Here is a 16,069-nt window from a genome sequence, read left to right as displayed (position 1 = left end):
AAAAAGAGCCACGGTTGATCAATGTACTGCCAAGGTTCTGCATCCTGTTTAGATCCATACCGATCTTCATCCCCAAGGCCTTTTTCCAAAAGGTAGACAGTCTAATCATGGCATTTGTGTGGGGAGGCAAGGACCCGAGAATTCCCAAACCAACACTGCAAAGAAGGAAAATCAAAAGGGGCTTGTCTTTACCAAACCTACAATACTACCATTGGGCAGCAACGGCAGAAAGAGTGAGGGGATCGGGACAAGAACCCAACACAGATTGGGTACAAATGGAGGAGGCATCCTGTAAAGGAACGACCCTCCGGTACCTGGCTACAGCAGCACACCCATCCTCCTCCGCAAGATACACAATGAGCTCAGTGGTAGCGGCCACACTGAGAACGTGGACCCAGCTGCAACAACACTTCGAAATAACTAAAATGCCCCCCATGGACCACATCTGCAGCAACCATCGATTTCCCCCCCCCAGCCATGCTAGATACCACCTGCAAAAGGTGGAGGCGGGATGGGGGCACACTGATGGTCGGGGGCTTTTACGTCGGGCACAGACTGGCGACACTGGACGAATTGTCGAGGAAGTGGAAACTAGCAAAAAGACAGGAATGAGACATCTCCAAATAAAACACTTCCTCCGCAGAGTGACAGGGTACCTCGGGGCCCCAGAAACCACACTACTAGAGGACCTGACAGGCACAAGCAGCAAGAAGGGGGGGCTCTGGAAAAATATACGGACAGTTACTGGACAGAGCCCGAACACCACTGGACGAGACCAGACAAAAATGGGAGGACGAACTGGGGAGAGAGGTAGGGTGGGGGCTCTGGAGCGAAGCACTGAGCAAGGCTACCACCTCCACCTCCTGTGCAAGGCTTAGCCTAATGCAGCTCAAAGTGGTGCACAGAACGCATCTGACCAGAACCCAAATGAGCAGGTTCTTCCCGGAGGTGAGGATAAATGTGAACAATGCCAGAGGGGCCCGGCCAACCACACCCACATGTTTTGGGCTTGCCCCAAGCTTGCTGGGTTCTGGACAGCCTTCTCCGATGAAATGTCCAAGGTTGTGGGGGTGAGGGTGAAGCCTTGCCTGATAGTGGCAATCTTCGGGGTATCAGAGCAGCCAGAGCTACACATGGGCAAGGGGGCCAATGCCCTTGCTTTTGCTTCCCTAATCGCACGTCGGAGAATCCTGCTCAGCTGACGATCAGCATCACCACCCACAGCTGCAGTCTGGCTCGCCGACCTCTCGGAATTTCTCCACCTGGAGAAGATTAAGTACGCCATCCGAGGGTCGGAGGAAGGCTTCCTGGAGACCTGGGAGCAGTTTGACGGCCTGTCCCAAAACCTGTTCGAGGCCAGCAGCGAGGAGCAAGTTGAGAATTTAAAAAACAAGATAGAGGAGGAACCAAAGGACTGCGCAACCCAAGGGGGAGGAGGGGGGACTACGGAAGGAAGGAGGGGAAACCATGGAAGAAGAGGAGGAAGGGGACCCCCCTTTTCCCTGAAAATAAAAGCAAAACACAGCTGAAGCCGAGGGGGAGGGGGGGGGCGGGGGGAATGGACTATAGACCGATCCAGAGGGTGGCAAAATGTATATAGGGTCAATTAAATGAAAGACAAAATAAACCTCTCTATACAATAAAGTAAATTAAAGCGGGTAAGACAAATGTGATGTGTATATGTACAATTGTTTATAAATATGAGAAATGCCAATAAAAAGATTTCAAAGAAAAAGAGCCACGGTTTAAATATATGACTGCAAATCTGGGCATTGCCATGGAGAACATATGCACCGGTATCACTTAAGCAGATATTGGTTAAATGGTTAACCATCCAAACAATATGTATTCAGTTACTGAGCTAGTGGAATTCTTAGAGTAGCATTAGAAAGCATTTCACTTGTTTCATTTTGTTTGGATTAATCTGAAATGCCAGGTGAAAAGTCTTTATTTTGCTTGTTCTCCTTGAGTTACGGCTACTTTGTGACCCCAAGATGGCTAGACTTCTACTGAGGCACAATTCTGTAATCCTTCTGTGGTGCCATTCTTCAAATGGAGGCATCTGTCACATGCTGAACTTTGGGATTTTTCCCTCATCAAAAAGATTTTTGATGTGTATAATTATCATCCTTACATGAACTGTAAACCAAAGCACCGTTTGCTGGTTCAGCTGATGGGGATCTCGAGCACTATTTGTAGAATAGCAGCAAATTCTTGGCATTTGTAGCTTTATAAAGAAAGCAGGTCATTCATATAGCTGTTTGTACAAAATTGTAGCCAGGTATTTACAGAAAATACTGCACATATAGTATGCATGTATGTTTATACATAGAGCTATAGATGTGTAAATAGAATTGTATATGAATATGAAACAGATTGATGTGTGCATTTACACAGCACGTTGTATGGTAACCATGCCGATAGCATGGTTTTGCTGTCAAAGGGGATTGTGTGTTGGATTATCCACATTGGCAAGCTGGATTTAGTTTTGCAATAATTGGAGGATGTTTTTATTCACAGAAAATAGAAAAAAAAGCAGTTGTCATTAGCTGACACGTTATTGTGATTTCTCTCTCATTCAGTTACCATTCATTCAGCTAAGCTAATATTTGAGGAGGGTGGGGGTGAAGAGAAAACAGTGAAAGCTTAAATCAAACAACTTTCTGTTTTCATAAATTAGCTATGATGGTCTGAACTACTAAAATCTATACAATATGCAACTTTCTTTGCTTAGTTCTCTCTGTCAAAATGCAATACACAATGCTGGAAGATTTTTCATAATTTATTTTTCTTCGGTTACCTGAGTGGTCATTCTATAAAATCTTTTTCTAAGTTTGCATTGTGAAAGGTAATCTTGTTTCAAATATATGTCACTTGGTTCAGTTAATAACGGAGGCCTTTTAATTTAATATAATTTTAGAATGTGGCTACATTATCGACTGGTAGTCCAGCTCAGATTGGCAGTCCCGTTGGAAGTTCGATTAATTTAGTCCCAGAAGACGGTCTCCCACCCATACTTATCTCTACAGGTGTCAAAGGAGGTAAGTGTGGTTATACAAGCAGTTCTTTAGATCTTTAGATCTGAAAGTTTGAATCTATTATCCAATAGATTTCACTATTGAGTTTTGGATAGAGGTAGAATAATATGAATACATTTCTTATCAGATGACTTAAGGTGATAAAGTTGATTTTATTTCACTGTGTCCACTTAATACTTTGTATGTTATTGTCCTAGTTATGATTACATGAAAACTATGTTGGGTGTCGTGAAGGGCAAGACTGTACTAAATATTCCTGGACACAAGGTGGTCAGGGGAAATTGGGTGAGAAGAAAGGAGGAGTGTTGTTGGAGTGAGAGTATATCCTAGAAGGGTCAAGGACAAGATCTATTTTGTTACAAGTTAGACAGTAGAGGTGCTATTACACTCCTGTGTATTTTGCAGGCCACAAACTAATGGAAAAAATTTGTAGGAGAAAATATGAAGGGAAATTAGAGGAGTGCCAGAACTATAGAATAGTGATAACGGAAGACTTTAGCTACCCCAGTCTACTGGGCTAATGGTGTAAAGGACAGAAAGGGAGAAGATTTTTTGTGTTCAGGAGAATTTTCTTGAGCAGTATAATTTGGGCCCAACAAGGAAGGAGGCATTACTGTATCTGGTTTTGGGAATGAGGTGGGTCGTGGATCAGCTGTTAATAGAGGTACATTTAGGGAACAGTGATCATAGCATCATAAGGGCTAGATTCGCTATGAGAAAGGACATGGAGCAATCCAGAGTAAAAATTGTTAATTGGAAGGAGGCCAATTAGAGTGGGCTGAGAACGGACCTGTACTGGGTAAATTGGAATGAAAGATTGGCAAGCAAACCTGCAAACAAACAATGGGCTGTCGAAATTTGAAGAGAAGATGGTCCATACACAGTTGAGGTGTTTTCCCGCGATGCGGAAGGTTGGGACAACCAAAGTCCGAACTCCTTTAATGATGAAAGAGGCAGAGTAAGATGAGTCAGAAAAAGGCTGCATATGTCAAATGTATGGATGGTGATTGAAAACAATGCTGAATTTAGGAATTTCAGAGAGGAAGTGAAAAAGGAAATAAGAGAGGCGAAGAGTGAGTATAAGAAGAAAATGGCAGCTAAAATAAAAGGGAATCCAAAAGACTTCTGTAGGATATAAATAATGAATGGGGATCAAGAGAAGGGTGGACTAATTAATGGGAACTATACGTGGAGGAAGAAGGCACGGCTGAAGTGTCAAATATGAATGTGTTGCATCTATCATTTTGAGAGTGAAAATGCTGCTGGAGTCATAATGAATGAGGAGTTAGTTGAGATACTGAATAGGCTAAAGTTGATGAAGAAGCATTAGAAAAGTTGACTGTACACCTGAGGCTGGTAAGTCACCAGGGTTGGATCAAATGCATGCAAGGGTGCAGAGGGAAATAAGGGTGGAAAGTGAGAAAGTACTGGTCATAATCTTCCAATTTACCTTAAATACGGGAGTGGTGCCAGAAGACTGGAAAAAACTGTCACTTGGGCGAGAGTATGAATTAATTAAGCAAAGTCAACAGATTTCCGAACGGCAAATCATGTTTAATCAACTTGATTAAGTTTTTTGATGAAGAAATAGGAAGATTTGATGAGCATGGTGTGGCTTATGTTGTCTAAATGGACTATATAAAGGTGTTTGATCAAGTGCCACAAAATAGTCCTGCCAGCAAAGCTGAAGCCCATGGAATAAAATGGAAAGTGGCACCATGGATACCAAGTTGGCTGAGTGTCAGGAAATGGAGTAGTGGTGTAAGGTTATATATTTTTTTTGGACTGAGGAAGGTGGTTCCCCAGGATTTGGGCATAGGACCATTGCTTTTCTTGATATATATTCATGACATAGACTGGGATAGAGAGGCCACGATTTCAAAATTTGGAGGTGACAAAAAACTTAGGAAGCAATGTGGATTAAATATGAAAGCTTGGTAGTTTAGCAATTTAAGAGCAAAATGGTGATGGACCTCAAAGGGGCATAGACAAGTTGGTAGAGTCGACTGACATATAGCAGATGAAAGGTAATGCTGTGAAGTGATTAATTTTGGTATGAAGGAGGAGAGGCAATATAAATTAAAAGGTACAGTTCCTAAAGGAACAGTCCTGAGGGTATGTAGATAAATTGAAGCTGGCATGGCAGGATGAGAAAATGGTTACAGAAGTCATACCGGATCTTGCACCTAATAAATTGAGAGATTGAGTACAAAAACGAGAGGTTATGATGAACCTTTCTAAAACAACGGTTTGGCCTCAACTAGAATGTACTGTCTGATAGTGTGGTGAAGGCAGATTCAATTGTGGCTTTCGAAAGCTAAGCACGTGACAAATGATTTACAGGGCAATGGGGGGGTGGGGGTGACTTGCCAAATTGCTGTTACGGGCTGCTGGCATAGACTCACTGGGCCAAATGGTCTTCTCCTATGCTGCAAGGATTCTGATTCTACATTAAAGCAAATGTCTAAGCTTTAATACATAGATGCCAACTGCCATGTTTTCATATTTAATCCATTTAATTTTTGTTACAATACAAGTGCATACATGCATATGAACATAGGAATTAGGAGCCCATTGAGCCTGCTGCATCAATCAATAAGATCGTGGCTTTTTAAAAAAAAAAAAAACATTTGTACAGGATGTGCCTGTTCTGAACCATCCTCCATTTCAGAGAACAGTTGAGAATCAACCACGTTGCTGTGGATCTGGAGTCACATGTAGGCCAGACCAAGTAAGAATGGCAGATTTCCTTCACTAAAGGACATTAGTGAACCAGATGGGTTTTTACGACTGTGGTTTGATGACCATTATTAGAATTTGAATTCCAGATTTTTACTGAATTCAAATTTCATCACCATCTGTGGCAGGATTTGAACCCGAGTTCCGAGATCTTGCCCTGGATCTCTGAATTACCCATCCAGTGACAATACTACTGCGCCACTGCCTCCCTTAGTCTGATCTGACTGTAACCGTTACGCCATGTGTTCCTCCCTCCCTTCCATTTCCTGAGTTAAGCCATTTTTGTGCTTCCGAGATGTCTATATTTGTACAGTGGAACACTCCAAAGGATAAGCTGCATTAAGAATCCAGTTCTGTTTAAGAATATGAAAACTGACTTCCGGGTGCGGCGATGACCAGCTGAGTCGCACGTTTCGGCAGCTCCCTGTGAAACGGACTTTTGGGCTCTTGATAGGAGCCCCAACGGCAATTTTGACGGCTAAAAACACTGTGCGGTAAACCAGAAGGGAATCCCCCCCTGGATACGGATGGAAAAAGGAGGAGAAAGTGGCCAGATTGCAGTGGATCCTTTAGAACAGCGGCAAGGAAGGCAAGCAAAAACCAAGATGGCGTCGGAAGGTGGCAGTTTAACATGGGGCCCTGAACAACAAGAGTTCTTGAAATGCTGTGTGGAAGAGATCAAAAAGGAAATGAAGAAAGAGCTGTTGGCCCCGATACTACAGGCAATCGAAGGGCTAAAGGAGGAACAAAAGACCCAGGAGCGGGAGCTTCGGGTCGTGAAGGCAAAGGCAGCCGAGAATGAGGACGATATACAGGGCCTGGTGGTGAAGACGGAGACGCAGGAGGCACATCAGAAACGATGTGTGGAAAGGTTGGAGGCACTGGAAAACAACGCAAGGAGGAACAACCTGAGGATTCTTGGTCTTCCTGAAGGTGCGGAGGGAGCGGACGTAGGGGCATATGTGAGCATGATGTTGCACTCGTTAATGGGAGCGGAGGCCCCGGCGGGTCCGTTGGAGGTGGAGGGAGCATACCGAGTGATGGCGCGAGGACCGAGAGCAGGAGAAATTCCCAGAGCCATAGTGGTGAGATTCCTCCGTTTTAAGGATAGAGAAATGGTCCTTAGATGGGCGAAGAAAACTCGGAGCAGTAAATGGGAGAACGCGGTGATCCGCGTTTATCAAGACTGGAGTGCGGAGGTGGCGAGAAGGAGGGTGAGCTTTGATCGGGCCAAGGTGGTGCTTCATAAAAAGAAGATAAAATTTGGAATGCTGCAACCGGCAAGACTGTGGGTCACATATCGAGGGAGGCACCACTACTTTGAGACGGCGGATGAAGCGTGGACTTTTATTGTGGAAGAAAAACTGGAATGAGCGGGTTATTAAAAAGAACGTTCGAACAAAGTGGTGGGGCGAATGTGGGGGGCAAAGAGGGGTTTTATGTACTAATCCTGCGATGTGGTAACTTTTCTCTCTCCCACAGGTGGTGATGGGGGGAGGAGGGGAGGTGGAGGAGATGGGGTGTTGGCCATTGGGGGCGGGGCCAAGGGAGAAGCGCGGGCTTGGTTCCCGCGCTATGATAATCATGGCGGGAATAGAGAAGCAGGAAGGAGGGGGCGTCGCACGGTGCGAGCCGAGGTCACGGGGGAAGCCGAGGTCAGATAGAGTTTGCTGACTTCTGGGAGCAACATGGGGGGAGTAATTACGCTAGCGGGGGATCTAGCGGGGGGGGGGTTGGGGGTGGGAGGGGGGAATTACTGGGTTGCTGCTGCTGGGGAGAGGGGGGAGCTGGTATGGGAGAGGATGGGCGGGGGGGCACCTCCTGGGGGAGATACAGCTGCGTGGGAACCGGGTGAGGAGCTGGAAAAAGGTGATGGCTAATCGACAAGGGGGGGGGTGGGTAGGAAGCCCCCCAACTCGGCTGATCACGTGGAACGTGAGAGGGCTGAACGGGCCGATAAAGAGGGCACGGGTACTCGCACACCTTAAGAAACTTAAGGCAGATGTGGTTATGTTACAGGAAACGCACCTGAAACTGATAGACCAGGTTAGGCTACGCAAAGGATGGGTGGGGCAGGTGTTCCATTCGGGGCGAGATGCGAAAAACAGGGGGGTGGCTATATTAGTGGGGAAGCAGGTAATGTTCGAGGCAAAGACTATAGTGGCGGATAACGGGGGCAGATACGTGATGGTGAGTGGCAAACTACAGGGGGAGACGGTGGTTTTGGTAAACGTATATGCCCCGAACTGGGATGATGCCAATTTTATGAGGCGGATGCTAGGACGCATTCCGGACCTAGAGATGGGAAAGCTGATAATGGGGGGAGATTTTAATACGGTGTTGGAACCAGGGCTGGATAGGTCGAAGTCCAGGACTGGAAGGAGGCCGGCAGCAGCCAAGGTACTTAAAGATTTTATGGAGCAGATGGGAGGTGTAGACCCGTGGAGATTTAGCAGACCTAGGAGTAAGGAGTTCTCGTTTTTCTCCTATGTCCATAAAGTCTACTCGCGAATAGACTTTTTTGTGCTGGGTAGGACATTGATCCCGAAGGTGAGGGGAACGGAGTATACGGCTATAGCCATTTCGGATCACGCTCCACACTGGGTGGACTTGGAGATAGGGGAGGAAACAGGAGGGTGCCCACCCTGGAGAATGGACATGGGACTAATGGCAGATGAGGGGGTGTGTCTAAGGGTGAGGGGGTGCATTGAAAAGTACTTGGAACTCAATGATAATGGGTAGGTCCAGGTGGGAGTGGTCTGGGAGGCGTTGAAGGCGGTGATTAGAGGGGAGCTGATATCAATAAGGGCACATAAAGGGAAGCAGGAGAGTAAGGAACGGGAGCGGTTGCTGCAAGAACTTTTGAGGGTGGACAGACAATATGCGGAAGCACCGGAGGAGGGACTGTACAGGGAAAGGCAAAGGCTACATGTAGAATTTGACTTGCTGACTACAGGCACTGCAGAGGCACAATGGAGGGAGGCACAGGGTGTACAGTACGAATATGGGGAGAAGGCGAGCAGGTTGCTGGCACACCAATTGAGGAAAAGGGGAGCAGCGAGGGAAATAGGGGGAGTGAGGGATGAGGAAGGAGAGATGGAGCGGGGAGCGGAGAGAGTGAATGGAGTGTTCAAGACATTTTATAAAAAATTATATGAAGCTCAACCCCCGGATGGGAGGGAGAGAATGATGGGCTTCTTGGATCGGCTGGAATTTCCCAAGGTGGAAGAGCAGGAAAGGGTGGGACTGGGAGCACAGATAGAGGTAGAAGAAGTGGTGAAAGGAATTAGGAGCATGCAGGCGGGAAAGGCCCCGGGACCGGATGGATTCCCAGTCGAATTCTATAGAAAATATGTGGACTTGCTCGCCCCGGTACTGACTAGGACCTTTAATGAGGCAAAGGAAAGGGGACAACTGCCCCCGACTATGTCTGAAGCAACGATATCGCTTCTCTTAAAGAAGGAAAAGGACCCGCTACAATGCGGGTCCTATAGACCTATTTCCCTCCTAAATGTAGATGCCAAGGTCCTGGCCAAGGTAATGGCAATGAGAATAGAGGAATGTGTCCCGGGGGTGGTCCACGAGGACCAAACTGGGTTTGTGAAGGGGAGACAGCTGAACACGAATATACGGAGGTTGTTAGGGGTAATGATGATGGCCCCACCAGAGGGAGAAACGGAGATAGTAGTGGCGATGGATGCCGAGAAAGCATTTGATAGAGTGGAGTGGGATTATTTGTGGGAGGTGTTGAGGAGATTTGGTTTTGGAGAGGGGTATGTTAGATGGGTGCAGCTGTTGTATAGGGCCCCAGTGGCGAGCGTGGTCACGAATGGACGGGGATCTGCATATTTTCGGCTCCATAGAGGGACAAGGCAGGAATGCCCTCTGTCCCCATTATTGTTTGCACTGGCGATTGAGCCCCTGGCGATAGCGTTGAGGGGTTCCAAGAAGTGGAGGGGAGTACTTAGAGGAGGAGAAGAACACCGGGTATCTTTGTATGCGGACGATTTGCTACTATACGTGGCGGACCCGGCAGAGGGGATGCCAGAAATAATGCGGATACTTGGGGAGTTTGGGGATTTTTCAGGGTATAAATTGAACATGGGGAAAAGTGAGTTGTTTGTGGTGCATCCAGGGGAGCAGAGTAGAGAAATAGAGGACCTACCGTTGAGGAAGGTAACAAGGGACTTTCGTTACCTGGGGATCCAGATAGCTAAGAATTGGGGCACATTGCATAGGTTAAATTTAACGCGGTTGGTGGAACAGATGGAGGAGGATTTCAAGAGATGGGATATGGTATCCCTGTCACTGGCAGGGAGGGTGCAGGCGGTTAAGATGGTGGTCCTCCCGAGATTCCTCTTTGTGTTTCAGTGCCTCCCGGTGGTGATCACGAAGGCTTTTTTTAAAAGGATTGAAAAGAGCATCATGGGTTTTGTGTGGGCCGGGAAGACCCCGAGAGTGAGGAAGGGATTCTTACAGCGTAGCAGGGATAGGGGAGGGGGGGGGCTGGCACTACCGAGCCTAAGTGAGTATTATTGGGCCGCTAATATTTCAATGGTGAGTAAGTGGATGGGAGAGGAGGAGGGAGCGGCGTGGAAGAGATTAGAGAGGGCGTCCTGTAGGGGGACTAGCCTACAGGCTATGGTGACAGCCCCATTGCCGTTCTCACCGAGGAACTACACCACAAGCCCGGTGGTGGTGGCTACACTGAAGATTTGGGGACAGTGGAGACGGCATAGGGGAAAGACTGGAGCCTTGGGGGGGGTCTCCGATAAGAAACAATCATAGGTTTGCCCCGGGGGGAATGGATGGGGGATATGGAATGTGGCAAAGAGCAGGAATAACGCAACTGAAAGATCTGTTTGTGGATGGGAAGTTTGCGAGTCTGGGAGCGCTGACTGAGAAATATGGGTTGCCCCAAGGGAATGCATTCAGGTATATGCAACTGAGTGCTTTTGCGAGGCAACAGGTGAGGGAATTCCCGCAGCTCCCGACACAAGAGGTGCAGGACAGAGTGATCTCAAAGACATGGGTGGGGGATGGTAAGGTGTCAGATATATATATAGGGAAATGAAGGACGAAGGGGAGACTATGGTAGATGAACTAAAAGGGAAATGGGAAGAAGAGCTGGGGGAGGAGATCGAGGAGGGGCTGTGGGCAGATGCCCTAAGCAGGGTAAACTCGTCGTCCTCGTGTGCCAGGCTAAGCCTGATTCAGTTTAAGGTATTACACAGGGCACATATGACTGGAGCACGGCTCAGTAAATTTTTTGGGGTGGAGGATAGGTGTGCGAGGTGCTCGAGAAGCCCAGCGAATCATACCCATATGTTTTGGTCATGCTCGGCACTACAGGGGTTTTGGATGGGGGTGACAAAGGTGCTTTCAAAAGTAGTAGGAGTCCGGGTCGAAACAAGCTGGGGGTTGGCTATATTTGGGGTTGCACAAGAGCCGGGAGTGCAGGAGGCGAGAGAGGCCGATGTTTTGGCCTTTGCGTCCCTAGTAGCCCGGCGCAGGATGTTGCTCATGTGGAAAGAAGCCAAGCCCCCGGGTTGGAGACCTGGATAAATGACATGGCGGGGTTTATAAAGCTAGAGCGGATTAAGTTCGTCCTAAGGGGGTCGGCTCAAGGGTTCACCAGGCGGTGGCAACCGTTCGTCGAATACCTCGCAGAAAGATAGACGGAATGGGAAAAGGAAGGCAGCAGCAGCAGCCCAGGAGCGGGGGGGGGGAGGAACCAGAAGGACTCTCAGAGTTGTTAATATATACTGTATAGTATGTATAGGTCGTTGCTACAGATAATTATATATTGGACTGTTAAATTATATTTTTGGAGAGTGTTACTTGTGACAAGGCAGTTGCCAATTAGGGCTAGTTTTCATTTTTGTTATTTCTTATTTATTCATTTTTTGTTTATAAAATAGGTCATTGTTATTTGTGTTGTTATAATATTGTGTAAAGGATGCACAATGTACTGTGTTGGTTGACCAAAAATTTTCAATAAAATATTTAATAAAAAAAAAGAATATGAAAACTGCTCGGAAATCAATCTGGAAGATTTTTGGATTGCCCAATACGGAGTTCATAGTCCCTCCCACGTAAGGGCATACCTCATGGAGCAACGGTTTGAGAACTTAGAAATGGGTTGGCAAGAACGAAGGCTTGGAAGGATCCAAGTGTATTTGGGATAATGATGGATTGTAGCCAGTTAAACTAGTACAGCCTATTGAAAAAAATTGAATCATTGATTTGTTCCACATTTTCTTTTCTAAGGTTTCACTTTAAAACCACTTCAATCTCATACATACCAACTCCTTTCCCTTTTCTCCATGTTCACCCCCTGCCTTAGCTCTGATTCATGTATTTTTCCAGGTGTGGGGGGGGAGGGGGGGGGGAGAGAAAATTTTCTGAACTCTGAAAATTGAAAGTTGTTTTGCTTATTAAGTTGATTAATTTGTGAAACTCTAAGACTTGGGAGAACTGATAAAATTATTTAAAATTGTAAATTTATTTTTGCATTAGATTATGCAGTAGAGGAACAACCCTCACAGATCTCTCTAATGCTTCAGTTGGAAGAAGGAAGCCCTGACCCTCTAGTTTTTGTATTAAATGCGAACTTGCTTGTTATGGTAAAACTTGTCAATTGTAAGTATTTTTGTTCATTTGTATGATTAAACCCTATTTACAGCTTGTGTCCATAGGAATCAACTTTTCAACTGAATAAAATCTAAAATGAAAATCAAAAGTAGGGAAAATCCCAAGATATTCTATAAGTATATCAATGGGAAGAGCATTACTAGGAAAACAGTAGGGCCCATTAGGGACCAACAGGGAAATCTCTGGGTGAAGCCAGAGGACATTGGGTGTTGAACAAATACTTCATATTTCCCAAGAGAATGAGGAGGTAGATACAGAACTCTGGGAGAGAGACTGAGGTTCTTGAGAAAATTGTCATAGGGAGAAATGAGATATTGGAGGTGTTGTCATGCTTACAAGTGGACAAATTTCCAGGTCTGGATAAATTGTGTGCCAGGATGCTGTGGGAAGAGAGGGAGGAGATTGCAGGGGCTCTGCCAAATTTTTAAATCCTCTCTGGCCTCGGGAGCTGCCAGAGGACTGGAGAACAGCTAATATGGTAGGTTGTAAGAAAGGTTGTAGCGATGAGCCAGAGAACAATAGACCAGTGTGTCTTGCATAAGTGGTAGGGAAACTATTGGAGAATATTCTGAAGGAGAGAACCCATCTCCACTTAGAGAGGCAAGGTTTGATCATGAATAGTCAGCATGGCTTTGTCAGGAGGTCATGCCTAACAAATTTGATTACATTTTTTTGAGCATGTGACCAAGTGTGTAGATGAGGGTAGTGCAGTTGATATAGTTTACATGGATTTCAGAAAAGCTTTGACAGGGTCCCACATGGGAGACTTGTGAAGAAGGCAAATGCACATGGGATACAGGGTAACTTGATAAAGTGGATTCATAATTGGCTTAGCTGTAGGATGGGCGGCACGGTAGCACAGTAGTTAGCGCTGTCGCTTCACAGCTCCAGGGTCCCAGGTACCATTCCCGGCTTGGGCCACTGTCTGTGCGGAGTCTGCATGTTTTCCCCATGTCTGCATGGATTTCCTCCGGGTGCTCCGGTTTCCTCCCACAGTCCAAAGATGTGCAGGTTAGGTGGATTGGCCATGCTAAATTGCCCTTAGTGTCCAAAAAAAAGGGTAGGTGGGGTTACTGGGTTACGGGAATAGGGTGGAGGTGTGGCTTAAGTAGGGCCAGTGCAGACCCGGTGCTCCTTCTGCACTGTAAATTCTATGATTCTAGACAGGGGGTGATTTTAGACAGCTGCTTTAGTGACTGGAAGCCTGTGACCAGTGGCATACCCCAGGGATCAATGCTGAGTCCCCTGTTGTTTATCATTTACATAAACAACATAGATTAGTAAGTTTGCAGATGCCACAAAGCTTGGCCGGGTGGTTAATAGTGACGTTGAGTGTCCTGGGTTACAGGAAGATATAGGTGGGGTGATCAAATGGGCAGAAAAGTTGCAGATGCAATTTAACCCTGAAAAGTGTGAGATGATACACCTTGGAAGGAGTCATGTGACAGGGAGGTATTGAATGAATGGCATGACACTGGGAAGTTCTGAGGAACATAGGGACCTTGGTGTGTTTGTCCATAGATCTCTGAAGGCAGAAGGGCAGGTTAATAGGGTGGTGAAAAAGGCTTATGGGACACTTGCCTTTATCAATCGATTACAAAAGCAGGGAGATCATGAACTTTGATGAGGCCACAGCTGGAGTACTGTGCGCAATTCTGGTCACATTATAGGAAGGGTGTGATTATACTGGAGGGGTGCAGAGGCGATTCACAGTATGTTGCCTGGGATAGAACATTTAAGTTATGAAGAGATTTTGGATAGGTGTAGGTTGTTTTTGCTGGAGCAGAGAAGAATGAGGGGCAACCTGATTGAGGTGTACAGGATTGAAGGGCACGGACTGGGCGGATAGGGAGCAGATGTTTCCCTTAGTTGAAGGGCCAGTTATGAGGAGACACAAGTTCAAAGTGAGGGGCAGGAGGTTTAAGGGCTCTTTGAGGGAAAACATTTTTACCCAGAAGGTGGTGATGGCCTGGAATGCACTGCCCGGAAGGGTGAAAGAGGCAGGATGCCTCACATCTTTTAAAAAGTAATGGATGAGGACTTGGCACAGCATAACAATCAAGGCCATGGGCCAAGTGCTGGAAAATGGGATCAGGTAGGCAGGTCAGGTGTTTTTCATGCGTCGGTGCAGACTCGATGGGCTGAAGGGCCTCTTCTGTACTTATTCTGTAAAAACCGAAAGCTATAAGCTAATTCAATGAAATTAGACTAGATAAAGTTCTGAATATGAGGGCAACAGTTCTTTATTTGTTGTCTTGTGTGTGCTTTAGAACAGGTAACGACCATCTCCTACAAGAGAGGATCTAACCACCACCCCTTACTTCAATGGCATTACCATCACTGAATCCCCCACAATCAACATCCTGGGGGTTGCCATTGATCAGAAACTGAACTGGACTAGCCATATTAGTGGCTATCGGGCTGGTCAAACTCCGGGTGCTCTGGTTTCCTTCCATAAGTCCCGAAAGATGTGCTTGTTAGGTGAATTGGACTTTCTGAATTCTACTGGGTACCCAAACAGGCACCAGCGTGTGGTGACGACTAGGGGATTTTCACAGTAACTTCATTGCAGTGTTAATGTAAGCCTACTTGTGACAATAACGATTATTATTATTATAATATAAAGTTAGAAATCCACATTCCATTACTTTGCATCTATCTTCAGTTTATAAGACCAGAAGAAATAGGAGATGAATAAGCTAATTAGCCCATCGTGCCAGCTCCATCACTTAACAAGATGGTGCCTGATCTGATTGTGGCCTGCACTCAATTTTCCTGCCTCCTCCTCCAACCCCCATAATCTTCGACTCCCATTGTAGGTCAAGAATCTGTCCAACTCAATATTGTCAATGACCCAGCCTCTACTGCTCTCTCTGCAAGAGAATTCCAAAGACGAACTGGCTGAGAGAAGAAATTCTTTCTCATCTCTGTCATAGCTGACCTTATTATTTTTTTAGCTGTGTCCTCAGTTCCAGATTCCCCCAGGAGGTGAAACATCCTCTGTGCTTATCCTGTCAAGCCCCATCAGAACTCTGTTTAAATATGATCACTTCTCATCTAAAATCCACTGAGTATAGGCTCAACCTGCTCAACGTTTCCTCATAAGACAACCCCTTCATCCCAGGAATCAATCTTGTGAACATTTTCTGAATGTTTCCAATGTAATTGTAACCCTCCTTGAATAAGGAGACCAAAAATGTGCAGAGCACTCTATGGGCCGTCTCACTAATGCTCTGCATAGTTGTAGCAAGATTTGCTTACTTATATACTCTATCCCCCTTGTAATAAAGGCCAACATTCTACTTGCTTCCTAATTACTTGCTGTACCTGCAAATGCACTTGCTACAAACAGCAGTACCTGATTACAAGTATCTGATAACCATAATTTTTTCCATCATAAATAGAAAAGGTTAATGTAGTGTGTTTTCTCAGATGTAAACAGAAAATGTTGGTCCTTCACCACCAAGGGGATGCATGCTGTGGGGCAGGCAGAGATCGTCATCCTCTTGCAGTGTTTACCCGATGAGAAATGCATTCCGAAGGACATCTTCAGTCATTGCATACAGCTTTATCAGGATGCTCTGGCAGGTATAATCAAATGACTTGGACAGACTCCTACTTTGGGTTGATTGTAATGA

The 16,069-nt window shown here is 46.0% G+C and overlaps 1 protein-coding gene across 2 annotated transcripts in view; it reads left to right on the top strand.

Annotated features, from left to right (window-relative positions):
- LOC140426304 (zinc finger FYVE domain-containing protein 9-like) overlaps nucleotides 1-16,069 on the top strand; it is a 240,937-nt gene that overhangs the window by 189,082 nt on the left and 35,786 nt on the right. For both annotated transcript variants that reach the window (XM_072510889.1, XM_072510887.1), the window contains exons 6-8: nucleotides 2,921-3,041; nucleotides 12,297-12,419; nucleotides 15,864-16,019. In XM_072510889.1, the coding sequence (XP_072366990.1) occupies nucleotides 2,921-3,041; nucleotides 12,297-12,419; nucleotides 15,864-16,019 (400 nt within the window). The remainder of the gene's footprint in view (nucleotides 1-2,920; nucleotides 3,042-12,296; nucleotides 12,420-15,863; nucleotides 16,020-16,069) is intronic.

The sequence above is a fragment of the Scyliorhinus torazame genome, chromosome 7 (assembly GCF_047496885.1).
Source record: "Scyliorhinus torazame isolate Kashiwa2021f chromosome 7, sScyTor2.1, whole genome shotgun sequence".
NCBI lineage: Eukaryota > Metazoa > Chordata > Chondrichthyes > Carcharhiniformes > Scyliorhinidae > Scyliorhinus > Scyliorhinus torazame.
Note: the sequence above shows the minus strand (reverse complement) of the source record. Positions and strands in the feature narration are given on the sequence as shown.